The 17,673-nt window shown below is 52.0% G+C and overlaps 1 protein-coding gene and 1 long non-coding RNA gene across 2 annotated transcripts in view; one reads left to right on the forward strand and one right to left on the reverse strand.

The window, feature by feature from the left end:
- The window catches only part of LOC117976100 (uncharacterized), a 107,044-nt gene that overhangs the window by 77,572 nt on the left and 11,799 nt on the right, over nt 1-17,673 (forward strand). The window lies entirely within an intron of this gene.
- The window catches only part of RHCG (Rh family C glycoprotein), a 28,917-nt gene that overhangs the window by 5,373 nt on the left and 5,871 nt on the right, over nt 1-17,673 (reverse strand). The window contains exons 3-8 of the mRNA XM_003820424.4: nt 9,560-9,746; nt 5,797-5,947; nt 3,001-3,148; nt 2,062-2,228; nt 543-680; nt 204-340 (exon numbers count right to left, since the gene is read on the reverse strand). Coding sequence (XP_003820472.2) covers nt 204-340; nt 543-680; nt 2,062-2,228; nt 3,001-3,148; nt 5,797-5,947; nt 9,560-9,746 — 928 coding nt within the window. The remainder of the gene's footprint in view (nt 1-203; nt 341-542; nt 681-2,061; nt 2,229-3,000; nt 3,149-5,796; nt 5,948-9,559; nt 9,747-17,673) is intronic.

Consider the following 17,673-nt stretch of genomic DNA (forward strand, 5'->3'; position numbering starts at 1 on the left):
CACAACATGGGGACACCGGACATATCAGTTGGCCTCTAAAACTCTAAGGGACAGAGTTTGGGGAGAGAGACCCATGAAACAATTGGTCCAGAGTGGGGAAGGAAAGGGAGAAAGATGCAGTCGGGTCCCAGAGGAATAGCAGGAAGAAGGGATGGGAGAAGGAAGGGGGAAGCTCCATCCCACTGCACCTCCTCCACATTTACCCTTCTTTTCCATAGACTTCAAGGCTGGCGGAGGCCGCTGTCACAGCACCCACGATGCCGCCTATGATGCCAGGAATGCCATGCAGATTGTTAATGCCACATGTGTCCTGGATGTGCAGCCGGGACTCCAGGAATGGCTGGAGACGGGAGGTGGGTGCTGCTCAGGCCGGGGGCTGCATCAAGGGTGTGGGGAGGCCGGGATTCCAGAGACCCTCAAATACACAGAGACCCAGGATTCTCTAGCCCTCAGCCCCCTCCCTAGGAACCCTTAGCTCACTTGTCAGGAACACAAAGACCTCAGCATTCTCTAGCCCCCAGCCCCTTGCCTGGGGCACTTACGGTCAGGTATACAAAACCCAGGGTGGAGATGATGCCGCAGACGAAGCCGATGATGAGGGCGCCGTAAGGCATGAGCATCATCTCAGCAGCGGTACCCACGGCCACCCCTCCTGCGAGCGTGGCATTCTGGATGTGCACCTGGGCAGGGCAGGCAGAGCAGGCAAGAACTCAGTCCTCTCCCTGGAGCACCGGGCCTGGAGGAGCTCACTTGCTGGCTGTGCAAGGGTGCAGCCTGGCTCCTGGGAGCCAGGGATGGCTGGGAGTTCACCTCAGCAAGCCAGGAGCCTGCAGAGGACTTCAGCCCCACCCAGGCTTGCTACAGCTGCTCCCTGTGCCTCTCTGCACATGCCACCCATCCCACCTAGCAGGTCTGGGCATTTTCCATGTGCTGGTGCACTTGCTGGTGAGCCCTGACAACAAGCACACTGTTGTTTTATGTATACCATGTATACCTGTGTGCCCAGACTAGCATGTCTGAATGTTCTTGCCATGGATGCAAGTCCACGTCAAGTGCCTATGGGGTCTAGACATAGGCACGCACCAGCTGCTGCTGTCTGAATGCTAACCTGTACCAGGTACCGTGCTGCTGGCTGTAGGGGTTAGCGCTTTCCATCTCTACAACGAGTCTGCAAGGTGAGGACAGTTATCTTGCAACATTTGCAGATGGCAAAACTGAGGTGAGGGGGGTTAAATGACTTGTCCAAGACCACAGAGCTAGCAAGAGGCAGAAAGGTGTCTTGATCCAGGTTGTGTGGCCCCAGAGTCCCTGTCCTTGACCCTATTCCATGTCCCTTCCTGCAGGTGGGTGTGGATACACACAGGTGTGCCAGTCTGTGTGTCTGATTCTCTTCCTCAGGTGCCTGAATCCCCACCTCTCTGCATGGTGATAGTGTCCCCAAATAATCGATACTCCAGACAGTGTCTCAGCACACATATGCCCATGTCAAGACGCTTGTGTCAGATTATAAGATAGGTTGGGCGCAGTGGCTTACACCTGTAATCCTAGCACTTTGGGAGGCTGAGGTGGGTGGATCACCTGAGGTCAGGAATTTGAGACCAGCCTGACAAATATGGTGAAACCCCATCTCTACTAAAAATACAAAAATTAGCTAATTTAGCTGGGCGTGGTAGCCTGCACCTGCAGTCCCAGCTAGTCGGGAAACTGAGACAAGAGAATTGCTTAAACTTGGGATGCAGAGGTTGCAGTGAGCCGAGATAGCGCCATTGCACTCCAGCCTGGGTGACAGAGCGAGACTCCATCTCAAAAAAAACAAAACAAAACAAACAAACAAAAAAAAACAAGATAAAGAATTCTCAAAAAAAAAAAAAAAAGATAAAGAATATCCTTGCTCTGGGTGTTGCTGAAAACTGGCCATGTGCTCAAAACAAATCATTTCTCCCCCAGCCTCATCTGCAAGATGGGTGTGATGATCCCCTCAGAGGTGTTGGCAAGGCATGGTGATCAGTGCCCTCCAGGCCCAGGCAGTCAGAGCCACACCCCCAACGCCCTCATGCTCACCATGTCCAGCTTGCCCTTCTTGTGCAGGGCACTGGATATTGCCACCGAGGTAAGCACGCAGGCTGCCAAGGAGCAGTAGGTGTTGATGGCGGCTCGGTGCTGGCTGTCCCCATGGTAGGATATGGCTGAGTTGAAGCTGGGCCAGTACATCCACAGGAAGAGGGTGCCTGGTCAGACCAGACAGGCCCAATGGGCCCGGGAGGAGAGGCATTAGATACAGCCCCACAGCTCAGGCAGGCATCCTGTCCTTTAGCTCTAGAGATGACCCCACACCCAGCTGTTTCCACCTCTGCAGCTTTAGTCATGCAGGGGCTCTTCCTGGAAGGCCCTCCCTGCCTTCCTTACCCCCCACTTAGCCTTCCACACCACTCCAGGAAGTCTACCCTGACCCCCATTTCTGGGCTAAATGCCCCCACCCTGTTCCCACAGCGCCAGGAGGGAGAATCTTTTCTCTACTGTAGGGAGATCCTCCACATGGCACTGCTTTCTCTTCCACTACACTGTGAGGAGCTCCTGGAGGGCAGGGCTGGGTTTTGAGAGACCAGAATGGCTGTGGTCAGTGTCTTCTCTGGAATGAATGGACACAGGAAGTGGAAATGCACATCTTGCCCTAGCCCAGGGGATGGAGTGAGCAGCTCCTGGTTACCACTCTGTCTGCCTTGGGGCATTCTAGGGGAAATACAGGACGAGTGACCAACTTCTTTCAGCTTCATAGGGAAGGGGGACAGACATATGGGATTCTAGAAGTATCTATAGGCAAACTCTGTTTGCCCTTCCCCCAAAGAGAACTGGCAGCCATGCACCATACCACGTGGGGATCAGGTCTGATCATGGTGGCCTTCACCCATCATGGTGGCCTTCACCCATCATGGCTGCCTTCACCCATCATGGCCACCTTCACCCATCATGGTGGCCCTCGGTCATCATGGCAGTTCTCACCAATCATGGCAAAGAGGTCCGACTGGTACACAGAATTCTGTCTCTCCTTGCTCTGCTCTAGGTTGCGTCGGTAGAGGATCCGGGTCACTGTGAGCCCAAAGTAGGCGCCAAATGTGTGGATGGTCATGGAGCCTCCTGCATCCTTCACCTGGGGTGCAAGGGGCCTGTCAGACTCTGGCACCTTCTCTCCCTCCCTCCTCATTGCCGTCCCTGTCTTGCCACACACACACACGCCCAGAGCTCCAGCCTTCTTGGACTCTTCAGGGTGCAGGATGGAGCCTGGGGCCTTCACGGACCAATCAACTGGTAATGGGGAGAAGGTAGGGATTCCCATCAGCAAAATGCCAGGGTGTCCTCACCCAGCAGATTTGGTTGTTCCCAGATGGGGAAACCCAGGCCTGGAGACAGACTTGCTCATACTGCTGGAGGAGGTAAGGCAGAGGCAGAACTGAAGGAAACGACCTACCTGCTTTGTCACCCACTGGTTTCCACCTCTGTGCCTCTCATTTGACAAGCTCTGCATTTACACCACCTGCTAGTGCCTTAGCAGGGCTGTTGTCAGGATTCATGCAGGCAACTTGCCCCTGGTGAGGGCCTGGCACTTAACAGGTGCCAGATTGATGTTTGTCCCCCTCACACTCACCTCTCCTTCTCTTTAACCTCCTCCTTCCTCCCCACCTAGAACCAATTTCAGATGAATAGAATCACAGACTCACTCCTTCACTTTAGATGGGGGAAACCCAGCCAGAGAGGTAAGTGTGTCATCCACGGTCATAGAACTGGTTGTTGACAGGGCTGGGATTCTCGACTCCCAGCCTAGCAGATGCCTCTACTAGCTGTGTGACCTTAGGTGAGCCCCTTAACCCCTCCGAGCCTCAGCTTTCTCATCTATAAAACAGGGGTAAGCCAGGCACAGTGGTGGCTCATGCCTGTAATCCCAGCACTTTGGGAGGCCAAGGCAGGTGGATCACCTGAGGTCAGGAGTTCAAGACCAGCCTGGCTAACATGGCGAAACCCCGTTTCTATTTAAAATACAAAAATTAGCTGAGCATGGTGGTGTGCACCTGTAATTCCAGGTACTTGGGAGGCCGAGGCATGAGAATCGCTTGAACCCGGGAGGCAGAGGTTGCAGTGAGCTGAGATCATGCCACTGCACTCCAGCCTGGGCAACAGAGTGAGACTCCATCTCAGAAAAAAAAAAAAGAGGGGATACGCATACTGAGATTCAGTAATGCAAAGGACTGAGAGATGACCCTTGGAGGCAAAGGGAACAGCAATTGCAAAGGCCTTGAGGTGGGACCCAGCTTTGTGCCTGAAGAGCAGACAGCACAGTATGACAAAGCACAGGAAGATGGGGAGAGAGTAGACAATAAGATGGGGAGAGAGTAGACAACATGTGGAGAGAAAAGTTGGCGCCAGAACAGGAAGTGCCTTATAACAAGTTTGGATTTTCTCCTGAATGAAATGTTAAAACTGCTGATAGATTTTCAGTGGGTGAATGGTCTTCTATGCACTATTTATTTATTTGGTTTTTTTTTTTTTTTTTTTGAGATGGAGTTTTGCTCTTGTTGCCCAGGCTGGAGTGCAATGGTGTGATCTCGGCTCACCACAACCTCTGCCTCCTGGGTTCAAGCGATTCTCCTGCCTCAGCCTCCAGAGTAGCTGGGATTACAGGCATGCGCCACTACGCCCGGCTAATTTTTGTATTTTAAGGAGAGACAGGGTTTCGCCATGTTGGCCAGGCTGGTCTCGAACTCCTGACTTCAGGTGATCTGCCTGCCTCGGCCTCCCAAAGTGCTGGAATTACAGGCGTGAGCCACCGTGCTTGGCCTAATTTTGTATTTTTAGTAGAGACGGGGTTTCTCCATGTTGGTCAGGCTGGTCTCGAACCCCTGACCTCAGGTGATCCGCCTGTCTCAGCCTCTCAAAGTGCTGGGATTACAGGCATGAGCCACAGTGCCTGGCCTCTTCTCTATGCATTATTTATAGGGCACTCTGGCTGCTGGAGATGACTTTCCTTAGGGGCAAGGAAGGCAAGAATGCAGCCGGGGAGATGAGTCAGGAGGAAGAGATATGGTAGCTTGGACTAATCTGGTAGCTGAAAAAAATTACAAAATGAATGACTGAATTTAGGGTGACCTAAATCATTCCCTGCCAAGGAGGGGGAGTTCCAGACAGAGTCCAAACGTAGAAGAGGAGGGTGCTAAGAAAAGGGTGCAGTTTCTACGTGAGATCCCCTACTGTCCAAAGGCACCAAGGAGGCTTCTGAGATAGAGTCAGAGGTCTAAGGTGCCTCTTATCTGAGCCACTGAATTGACCTCCCCGAGGGAGCAGCACTCCTGTCATGGCCCATGTGAATGGCAGCTCTGGTGCTGTGTCGTACACACCATGGCCACCTTGGCCATTCACCTGGGATCCTGTCCTACAGATTTGCCGCTTCAATACACCGGATTCCTTTTCTTGGCAGAGGAATCTGGAAATGTGGTATGTGTGCAAGAGTATGTGCAGGGATATCCTATTCATTCCATGTGATGTGTGGGAAAGAAAGGAGGGGGAAAAAAACAACATTCAAGGAAGCCCTGCTCTGCCCACGTGCTGGATTGTTTGGCTAGGTGGACTGTGGTACCTGCCTGGTAGATATTATTACTCCCACTTTAGAGATGAGAAAACTGATTGACGTTCAGGAAGTTAAGTGACTCGCCAGGCTGGCATGTCTCCCCAGCTGTCTATTTCTCCATACCCTGCTGTCCCCCAAAGCACCCCCACCACCTCATCCCCATTCTGAGCCCTGCTCACCTTTAGCAGGTTAAGGAGAATGAACTCATTCACAGCGAAGAGGGTCACTTGGAAGAAAGTCATGATGAGCAGCTGAATGGGGCTGACTTTACCCAGAACTGCCCCAAAGGCCACGCAGACAGAGGCCACGCAGAAGTCAGCGTTGATGAGGCTGTGGGGAGACAGGCCAGTGGAGAAGCTGGGGCAACAGCAAAAAGTGGCACTGGAGGCCCTGGACTTTGGTCATATATGGATTTGGGCTTGTGGCTTAACCTTTCTGAGCCTCAGTTTCATCATCTACACTAATGGGCACCTAACATTTAGAGCTACTCCAAGAATGAAAAGAAACCACACGAGACAGGACTAGTACAGCAGCACACACCAGATGCCCACCTCCCATGCAGCCCATCTCAGGCCCCCACTGCTTGCAGACAGCTTGGGCTCAGGGCACCATGTGGTCTGGTTGCTATTGTTGAACACGCCCCATATTTGGGGTCTTTCCCTGCCCTGTAGCTTCTACCTGCTTTTCCAGAACCTCCTTTTACTGCCTCCTCTTTCAGGAAGTCTTCCTGTTTCCTCCAACCAGATGCAGTTTCTGCCTCCAGATCCTTATCTCTCCCTCTGCACACACCTCTTCTGCTGGTAACCAGGGCCTTGCTATTGGGATCTTTCCTTTACCTTACCCATGAAGAGGATCTATGTCCAGGGAAGAGACAGGGGGGCCTTCCTGCAGGAAGGAGGGAGCTGGGGTGGTACTGGATGGAAGGAGGGAGCAGGAAGGCCAGCAGGGAGGATGGAGGCAAAGGGGCAGGTACACAGGTCCTGCTCAAGCCTGGACCCTGAACACCCTGCCAGCCCAGCAGAGGGCTGATGAAGAGGCAGACAGCTGAGTGGACATTGTGTAGACCCTGATTCCATCCATGTGCCCACTTTGCCCAAGCCTGGCCTCCTTGTCCCCTGCCAGCAGCAAAGCTGCCCTCTGGATTCCAAGGCAAGACCCTCAGTGTGGCTCTTAGGCCGAGAGAGTTGTTGATGGGGTGGGTGGGGGTCTGTCACATCTAGAAGGGACTCCCTTTCCCTTCCATGCTCAGGGCTGTGTGTATGAGAGAGAGAATGGGGTGAGGAGTGAGAATGAAACTAATTGTAGGGCCAGTTCACTGGACTGTCCACTCCACTATTGCCTCATTTACCGCTGTGTCCCCAGGGCCTAGTGCAGGGCCTGGCTAAATGAGCGATGGCAGTTCCTAAGTGCTGGGCTCTGGGGTATCTACTAAGTACTGTATATGCCCTCCTGTGCCATCCCTGAGCCATACAAGACAGGCACTGTCATTAGCCACATCATTTAGATGAGACATGGAGAATTAGAGAGGCTAAGTTATTTGCCCAAGATCCCATAACTGCAGCTGGAAGATTCATCTTGATAGAAGTGACCATTAGAAAGGAGAGAGAGAGAGGCCGGCCATGGTGGCTTACACCTGTAATCCCAGCACTTTGGGAGGCCAAGGCAGGTGGATCACGAGGTCAGCAGTTCAAGACCATCCTGGCCAACATGGTGAAACCCCATCTCTACTAAAAATACAAAAATTAGCTGGGCTTGGTGGCAGACACCTGTAATCCTAGCTACTCAGGAGGCTGAGGCATGAGAATCACTTGTACCCAGGAAGTGGAGGTTGCAGCGAGCCAAGATCGCACCACTGCATTCCAGCCTGGGTGATAGAGCAAAACTCAGTCTCAAAAAAAAAAAAAAAAAAAAAAAAAATGGAGAGAGAGAACAGAAAGGCCCATCTCTTGGGCTATCAGCATTTGGGAGATGGAGATCCAGATGCCACATCTCAGGAGGGCCGAGGAGGCTTGGGCAGGGCCTGAAGAGGGGCACTTTCTACACTGACAGGTGGGACTTAGAAGACTCTTCAGCAGGGACAGGCCAGAAGCCAGAGGGAGGGTCCACATCTCTGGATCCACAAAGTCAGGTCTGGGGACAATATGCTCATCCCAGCCCCGGGCACCAGAAATCAGCTCCAAGTCAGGTGCTGAAAAATCAATCTCCTGAGAGCCAATTTGTCCAAACTCAGTTTTTCAAGTGACCAACTTGCTGAACAACTGCTTCACCAAAAGCCTGTTAACTCACGGTTTGTAATAATTCCCTTTGAATTTTTTTGAGATTAAAAAAATTCATTTAGCCATAGCTATTTTGCTGTGGTGGCCAATGATATATATTACAGGTGTTTTTATACTTTGGATCTATGGTTTTGGGAATGATAATTTCTTGTGCATTTTGAACTTCAGGGTGATATGCATGTCAAGCGTCTTATAAACAAAAAGACTTGTTTACTGTTTCCAACACATATCCAGTCAACTATCTTTCCTGTTTCTCTTAATTCATGGATTAATTATCTGGCTTGGATGAAGTAACTTTTTGCAAATATTTGACATGTGTCCTAGATTTCAGACACCTGGCTATCATACCTCGTTGGTATCCTAAAAGTAACGGCAGGGATTTGCCCTTTAAAGGTGGTTTATACCAGTTTGCCTCTAAGCCCTTTCTGTGGACAGTTTATGAGTGAGCTAATGAATGTTCATTTTCACACACCAATGATTACTTTTCTCAAATTAATTTTTTTTTCCTGAAGGATGGGAGAACGGAGGAAAACATTTTTTTTTCTTTAGCTGACCTTTTCATATGTCTACAGAAATAAAAGTCTGTCTAAACTGGACTTAAAGAAGAACCTCCAATAAACTAAAACTTGGCTAAAGCAGGAAAAATCTCCCAAAGGCTCTTGAGTAGGACCAGAGCAACGCAAATTGCTATAGGTTTCATAAGTTGCCGTGGGATAGAGAGTTTGATAAATGAGTCATTCAGTGAGCTGGCCACTTTCTCCATTGATTTTTTTGGCAAGTTGGCTTTGGGTGAATTTATTTTATAACCTGTTGGTGGTGTTGTGGGTTGGGGAGGTGTGTTGAGGCTTGGAGGAGGTCACTGCAGAACAGAGGGAGGGGCTGAGTCACCTGACAAGAAGGGGCTGGTGGTGCTCATCAGGCCAAGTCATCATAGAGAAGTCATGAGAAGGATGGAGCTGAGAAGTGACAGTAGGGTGCTCCACCCGTGGAAGCTGAGGAGGGGGCGGGGCTTCAGCCCTAACACTCCACACCCACACCCGTCTCGCAGCTGTTTCCGGCACCTGTTCCCTGGGGTGGGTGGGGGCGGTGAAGCAAGGCAGGGAGAGAGGTACCTCCATTTGGCTGGAGTCCCCATTCGGTGTTTCCTTCACAAGGAGCCTCTGAGGCTGGTGCAGACATCCCAGTTCTCCCACCAGAGTCCCGTGGGCTGCGGTCTCTCAGGACACAGGGCTGGGCGATTTTGATGTGCCGGGCCCGGCCGGACCCTGCCCCCAGAGGAAAGTCTAGCCTCAAGTCCCTGCAGCCTTTGTCGTAGGGGAAGGGAGACCCTCCTATGTATGACACTTGGACGACTCCCACCCTGGAGAATCGCTGATCAGGAAGCGAAGTGAGAGAGAGAGAGAGACAGAGAGAGAGAGAGAGAGAGAGAGAGAGAGTGTGTGTGTGTGTGTGTGTGTGTGTGTGTGTGTGTGTGTGTGTGTGTGTGTGTGTGTGTCTGTGTCTGTCTGTCTGTCTGTCTCGCAAGCCCAGTGTGGCCCAAAGGAGGAGTTGCCCTCCAGCCTCAAGCCCCGGTCCCGCCGATGGGCACGCCCTCCTCCCTCAGGCTCACCTGCCCAGCCCCATCCTTCCCAGTCCGCCACGCCCCCGGGGCCCGCCCCGCGCTCACTTCTCCACGCCCACGACGATGTAGTGGTCTTGTAAGAAGTGGAACCAGCCCTGCATGAGCAGCGCCCACTGGATGCCGAAGGCTGCCAACAGGAAGTTGAAGCCGACGGCGCTGAAGCCGTAGCGCTGCAGGAAAGTCATGAGGAAGCCGAAGCCCACGAAGACCATCACGTGCACGTCCTGGAAGCCTGCGGGGACAGTGCAGCCCGGGACTCGGTGGTCTGGCAAAGGTTCGTCCCAGCCCTGGGTCTGGGCCAGGAAGGCCGAGGTAGCCCCTCAGTCTTCCCCGCCACTGGCGCGTCTCCCTGCTCCACCATCCTAACCCGGTTCCCCCACCCCCACCCCCACATCTGAACCCTGGGGCTGGGCAAGGTAACGCTGCGGGCAGAGCCTCCAGTTCCTTCATAAGGGCCTCTCTAGAAAGGGAGGCGCTGGGGGGGGACCCGAGGTGGGTCCCCACCTTAGCCTATTTAAACCACTGGGCTGTAGTGCCAAGAGATTCCCAAGCGCCCTCCTTGAGAGATGGCAGCTCCTTGGTTCTACCCTCCTCCCTGGGTGGCTCTACTGGCCCAGGCTGGAGGTGGCAGCTGGGCATCAGAATTTGGGGCCAGGTGTGGTTTACACGCAGGGTCTAAGGTCGATAGCCCAGACCGTCTGAGGCTATGATGCCCTGCCCTCTCCACCGCAGTCCTGTTCCTTTGCTATGGAGAATCAATGCTCATCTGGCCAAGGAGTAGCCTGGACAGGCCAAGCACATCAGTTATAGCTGATCACATCCCCATATCCCACCACTGACTCCAGCAGATACACATCCCCGCATCACTGAGACTTGAATTTGGACCCCGGTTACTCCATCTTCTGGGTGGATGACTCTGGGAAAGTTAAGTATTTTAACTCGGGGCTTGGCACCTGCTTCTGCAATGCTTACATCACAGATGTTGTGAGGATTAAACACACATGTGTATGTAAAGAAGCATCTAGCACAGTGTCTACCCCATAGTAGGTGATCTAAATGGGCAGATGTCATCGTTTATGTTCACTCAGGCATGGCCTAATTCTGAGTTCTGACCCAAGTCTTCTCCAACTCACAATGTGGCCTTGGCAAGCCACTTCCCTTCTCAGAGCCTCAGTTTTCTCAACGACCAAACTAAAGGGATGTATTAGGATGATCTTAACTGCCCTCTCAGCGCTTATGTTGCATGGTTCTCAACTCCAAGAAAATAACAGAAGACAAAGAGCTTTGAGAAGCAAAGAGAATTGCAAAAGCATAACACACAAATAGGAACCTCAGATGTCACAGGACACAGGGGCCAGATGGAAGGGCTCCCACTGGCCAAATCTGGGACAATCTGAGCACCAAAGCAATTATGTGTTATAATGAATTAAAACCATTAAAAAAGGAACTCATGAGATCATACTGATAATAAGTTGGTAAACAAATAAATGAGGTAGCAGATAGGGCTCTTGCCTACAGTAGAATGCTGAGGCTACACTGTTAAATATGGAAAAAGTGCTAGAGTTGGAAAATCATCATTTTCATGGTAAAGATTCAATCAGTGGATGCTAAATGCAGGGGGAAATTTTGAGTATGCACAGGACGTTTGCATTGTCTTAAAGGGTTTCCTTATAGACTGCTTATTAGTTGCAGGGGAAGAAAATAACAGTAATTATACTGGGCAACATATTGACTGGGTGATCAAAATTAATATCACTCATGCCTCCACATGTGATACCCTGAAAAGGACCTATCCCCTAGGTGGGATTCTAGCTGAGACTGCAGAACCCAATCTAATCATGAGAAAACATCAGACAAACACAAAATGAGGAACATGTTATTAACAAGGGGAAAGGCTGTATTCTTGAAAAGTATCAGTCATAAAAGACCTTTGAAATGTTCCAGATTAAAAGACATGACAAAAGGTATTAAAGTTAATACCTTACTCTAGACTGGATTCTGTATTTGGTGGGGCTGGGAGAATGGGGGAGGGGAGTGCTATAATGGTAATTATTGGGTCCATTGAGAAAATCAGATATAAACAGATTAAGATATTATATTAATAAGATATAAACAGGTGAAGATATTGCATTAATGGAAATTTATGAAGCTGATTACTATGGTTATGGAAGAGAATATCCCCCTTCTTAGGAAATATACTGGAATAGTTAAGGGTAGAGGGCCATGACGTATGTGACTGACCCTCACATGGTTCAGAAAAACAAAGCACACATGTGTATGTGTGCGTGTGTGTATGTGCGTGTGCATCCGTGTAGAGAAAGAGTGAGCAAATAGCTGAGTCTGCGTTAGAGTATATGGTGTTCTTTTATTGTTGTTGTTGTTGAGACATAGTCTCATTTTGTCACCCTGGCTGGAGTGCAGTGGCGCAATCTCAGCTCACTGAAACCTCTGCCTCCTGGGGTTCAAATGATCCTCCCACCTCAGCCTCTGCAGCAGCTGGGATTACAGGCATGTGCCACCACACCCAGCTAATTTTTTTTTTTTTTAATTTTTAGTAGAGACAGGATTTTGCTATGTGGGCCAGGCTGGTCTCAAACTCCAGGCCTCAAGTGATCTGTCCATCTTGGGCTCCCAGAGTGCTGCGATTACAGATGTGAACCACTGCACCTGGCCAGAGTGTAGCTTTCTTTGTGCTATTTCTGTTTGAGCAACTTTTTGTAAATTTGGGATTATTTCCAAGTAAACAGTCAAAAGGAAAAGAGACTCCAGGGCCCTGACAGGCCTGTCCCAGCCCCGCCCACCTGTCTCCCGGGGGATTCCTACTCCCTCACCCACCTGCCTCCCAGGGGATCTCTACCTCCCCACATCTTCACCTCCCCCGGTGCTCCAGCTGCTCTGGCCTCCCTTCTGCTTCTCAGTCCCACACTCTAGGGTCTTTGCCTATGGTGTCCCTGCCACTTGGGATGCTGTTCCTGCAGAATGGCCAGCAGATCTCAGCAAATTGTCACCTCATTAGAGAGGCCTTCCTGACCACCCATTTAAGACAGGTTCTCCCCCTATGGCACTCCGTTTTCTTTCCTAGGTTCTCTCCCTTATGGCATCCTTTTTTCTTTCACGGTTCTTGTTATAATTTGAAGTTACACATTTGTTTGTCTTTCCCACTACGCTATAAAACTCCAAGAAGGCAGAGCCATGCCTGTTTTGTTCACTGTGGTATTCCCAGCACCTAGGAGAGTGCCAAGGTCGACTCTCAGTTAATAGCTATGGATGAATGAATGATTGTTATTGTCTCAGAAGCACCCAGGTGTGCCAGCTGAGCAGTGGTCCAGGAGCTCAGGTGGGATTTCACAGGAAGGGCTGCAGCCCCCCTCCAGTCCGCCTCCCACCAGGAGGGCTGACAGGTTCTGGTGCCCACTGCAGCCTGGCCAAGGCTGCAGGAGCGATGCTTACGGCACAGCTGCCTGCACCTTGCCTGCCCTCATCTCTTTCCCCTCCAGGCTTCCCTGAGGTCCAGGCCAAGGCCACAGACCCCCTCAGCTAGCAGCTACCTGGAGGAGGCTTAGGGGGCTTGGCACACTGAAGGGCAGGGGTACAAGCCAGTGCGGGAGAGCTGTGGGTCCTGCCCCAGGGTGGTGCTCTGAACTTCCCTCTGAATTTAGCATCGGTGCTGAGTTTACATGAACAAATACACCTCGGCTTAGGTTTCTCAATGTGCGCAAATGATTTCATGTATGATCGTGTTGCAGGGTTTATCACATTTCTAACTGTTGTGGAAGAAATTGAGCTGATGTATGTGAAGCACCATAAATGGTATTATGGTTATTCTGGGAAGAACTGATGGGTGACAGACTGGAAGAGAGGTGTGAAAGAGAGGGAGGTGACAAATTCAGATGACAATTCCAGAAGCAGGGAGGGGAGTTGGCAGGATGACAGGATGGCAGCGCTGTTGACAAACACAAGGCAGTGGGAAGAGGTTGCTGCGTGGGAGGGAGGTGCTGGGTCTGGCCTGGCCGTGGTGAATTTCAGATGACCAGGGGGGTGAGGGCTGGGCTGGTGGGCGGGGGTTAGGGGGAGAAATGGAGCCTGGCTGTGGGGGCTTGGAGCTGAGGTCTGAGATTGGGCAGGCCTGCAAATAGAGCTGTGAGTTGCAATGTGGGAATGAAGGGAGAGAGAGACACAAGCTGAGAACTGGCTGTGCCTTGAAGCTAGCAGAGAAGACGAAGGACACGCTGGCAGGGAGGTGGGAGGAGCCCCTGGGGAAAGACAGCGTCACCGCAAGTGGGGTCCTTTCGATGAGAAGGGTGTCAGTTGCCTGGTGGTATAGAGGCGACATGCTGGCAGGGGCGAAGCTGAAGAGGACCAAGGGAGCCGCTGCTGCAGGGGAAGGTGTGTGTGGTTTCAGGGCTGCCTTGGCCTCTGTGTGGCCTGAGAGCAGGAGCAGGGAGCCCTCGCTTTCCTGGTCCATCCTCCCTGCCTGTCCCCTCTCACCCTGCTCTTCTCCCTGCTCTGGTGGGTGCCCTGTCTCTCCTTTTCACCCTGTCTGGGGGTGTCTCTTTTTTTCTCTTCCCTCCGTCAGGAACACAGACACCCACTTCCTTCTCCTTGGGCACCTCCCCAATTTGTCCTCTTGCTTCCCGTCTCTTTATCTGTCAAACTGGTCTTAATTCAGCATCAAAATGTATCCACTTATTAATTTCTGTTTCATAAAGTTTGATGCTACCTAAAATGATTTTTAGGCTGGGCGCGGTGGCTCATGACTGTAATCCCAGCACTTTGGGAGGCCAAGGCAGGTGGATCACTTAAGGTCAGGAGTTCGAGACCAGCCTGGCCAACATGGGGAAACCCCATCTCTGCTAAAAATACAAAAATTAGGCGGGCAAGGTAGTGCACACCTGTAATCCCAGCTACTCGAGAGGCAGAGGCAGGAGAATCACTTGAACCCAGGAGGCGGAGGTTGCAGTGAGCTGAGATTGTGCCATCGCACTCCAGCCTGGGCAACAGAGTGAGACTTCATCTCAAAAAAATAAAAATTAAAAAAAAAAAGATTTTTAATAGTGACGATTTGAGGGTCCAAACCGTATGGACCTTCAGCAAAGGACAGAACTTCTCAGATCTACAGGTTCTTTGTCAGTCAAATGGGAGATAGTAACAGCCCCTGGACAGTGCTCACTGCAGAGCTTTGTAGCACACATGTAATGGTATAACGCAATCAAAGCCCTATGCGAAGGCAGCTGGCTCTTTAGAAATTGCCCCATCATATAAGTTATTATTTCTCTTTTCCTCTTTCAAGACTGACAAGATTGCATTGGGTTGGCAACTTGCTGAGGGTCAACAGAAGTTGACCCTCAGTCTCCCTCCCCAGCTTTGGTGACTCCACCTGTCCTGCCCAGAACTGGCTTCCTCAACCTGGAGGTCCCTGATGGGGCAGGGCTGGCACTCTGGCCTCCAGGGGGCACCAGTACCCAGCTGTTCTCCTTCTCCCCTTACTCCCAGCCCCCAGCCCCGTTCTAGCTCCTGCTGCCTCCCTCTGTAGACGAGTCCCCCACCAGGCTGGCTGAGTCTAGGGGAACAAAGTGTCCCACACTAATGGGCCTCTGCAGCCCTCCCCTCTGCTGCATCAGCACACGAAGGATGGTGCCCTCCAGGGTCTGGGTGCTGCCCCCCTCCCCCTCCCATTCGCAGCCCAGCCTGTTTTCTTTGAGACCTACTGGCCAGTTCCCCAATTCCCCCAAGACTCCGTGCCCACCTCTTCCACATCAACACTGCAAAATCTCCTGGGGAGATGGTCAGGGGGCAGCAATGCCACAGAAGACCCTGGAAAGCAGGTAGGCCCTGGGGTGGGGGCTTGGCTCTGACCCTGCCTGTGCCACTGGCTGGCTGAGAGTGTCCAGCTCCTCTCGAACCTCCATTACCTCCATCATAAAATGGAAATTATAAATGCCCCACCTGACAGGGCAGGCAAAAAGCAGTTTGTGATTGGGAAGTGCACAAAAGAATTTAAATGCTATAATAGTTCCAACTAATATAGGGAGAGGTGACTCCACCATGTTTCTGACAAGGTGCTGATACTTACACACCTTCACGGAAGGAGCACTTACTCCCTTCTGGGGAAGCCCAGTGGCAGCATTTACTGTCCTCTCCCTTTATGCCAGGAGATGAGTGCCCTACCAGTCACCTGTCATCTTGAGTCTTCCTAGAGATCCTGTACTTTAAATAACATTTCTACCTTAAGATGGGCACGCTGAGGCTCACTGTGGCGAGGTGGTTGGCTCCTCCATGCAGTGATGCACCCGAATGGGATCTGTTTAATTCTAAAGTTCCACTGCCTTCTGCCTGTGGGTAAGCTCGTCCTTTATCAAATGGAGCCTGCTTCGGCCTCATGACACAGTCCTTCCGGTGTTTGAAACCAGAGCTTCCTCCGCCCTGGGTCATCTCCCGAAATGTGTCCCACTCCTCCCTTGGTCTTCCAGGGAGCTTCTGGAGTCCAAGCCCTGGTGGCTCCTCCTTGGGCCAGCCTCCCTGAAGCCACTGCCCTCAGCGGTTCACCCAGACCCTGGAGCACCAGCCCATAGGGAAGCTGCGTGTTTAGCAACCACAGCCACTGCCTGCATCACGGGCCTCCGAGGGCACTGCCAAAGTGAGTCCCCAGCTGGCTCCATGCCTGCTACCTGCTGCAGGGCCCATGCCTGGGGAGCTACCCTCGGGCCAAGCCAACTGGAGCTGGACTCCTCCGGAAACTGGAGATGCCCAGCAGGCTTCACTAATCCCCTGAGTAGAAACGAGGCCCGCACAGCTGCTGATGGCCTGGATCCAGGAACAGGGAAGGCACCTTGGAGCCTGCCCTCACCCCAATCCCCTAGGAATCACCTCGCTGCCCAGGAACCCAGGCTTGGGGACTCACATGGGCCAGGAAGCCTTGTGCCCTCTAACTCCTAACCACAGCCACGATGAGTGGAGCGGGGGAAAGGGGGAAGGTTGAGACTAGGGAGGAGAGTGGGCCAGGAGTGTGGGCTCAGACCCCAGGGCTGCTCCTCTCGCTCCCTGGTTTCCCAGCTGAGTGACCTTTGCAAGACACTTCTCCGCTCTGGCCTTAGTTTCCTCATCTGTAGAATGGGGGTCATCACACCACCTCCCTCACAGGTGGTGGTGATGATTAAAGGAGAGAACGCACGTGCGGTTGGAGGGGTGGCCACTACTTCTTGCCAAGATTCTTCCCCTATACCCCTCTCCTCTGTTGCTTCCTGCTCCAGTGGCCAAGAGCTCTCCAGGAGAACTAGCAGGGGAAACTCAAGGCCCTCCTTGATGCTGGGGCTCTCCCCCTGTTAGCATCCTTGCCCCATCCCTTTCACAAACCCTACTCTTGGGCCACACAGAACCACTGCCCCTCCTCGCAACAGCACCCCCTTTTAGTGGCCCCCTTGGCTGCTCGGCTTCTCCCCTCCTCACCATCCACCACTTCCCAGGAAGCCATCACAGATCACTTCTGCTCAGAGCACTTGGTCCCACTGAGGCCCTGGGTGCCACGGTGCCCCTCTCTGCTTCCAGAAAGTCTGGGGACAGAGACCCAGGATATTCAACTTATTTATCCAGAGTGACCATAGCCCTGATTTGCCAGGACAGTCATGGCTTATCCATGGGTCCCAGCAAATTACTACCAGCACCACCTTCACTCTCAGAGGTGTCCTCTGATGATGATAAATTGTATGATCACACTACAGATAAGCACTTGTTGCATGAACACATTAAGCTGGGGTGTGAAAGGTGGGTGGGCAAGTGTGGTGGGAGGAGGATAAGAGCTGGGGAGATGTAAGGACTGTACCTCCCCACTGGTGAGGTTCTGCAGCTCCTATTATAGGGTCTCTCTCTCTCTCTCATTTCTTTCTTTTTTTTTTTTTTTGAAAGGGAGAGAGATAGAGATTCACTCTGTCACCTAGGCTGGAGTGCAGTGGTGCTGTCATAGCTCACTGTAGCTTCAAACTCCCAAGCTCAAGCGATCCTCCCACCTCAGCCTCCCAAACTATGCTGGGATTACAGGTGTGAGCCATCGCACCTAGCCTATTTAAGGTCTTGAGGTCCTCCACTCCCCAGACACATTGAGGACCTGTGAACGCCCATGGGGGTTCTTGCCCCTTATGCTCTGGGGTCAAGTGGGAAGCAAG

This window comes from Pan paniscus, chromosome 16, assembly GCF_029289425.2.
Source record: "Pan paniscus chromosome 16, NHGRI_mPanPan1-v2.0_pri, whole genome shotgun sequence".
Classification (NCBI taxonomy): Eukaryota; Metazoa; Chordata; class Mammalia; order Primates; family Hominidae; genus Pan; species Pan paniscus.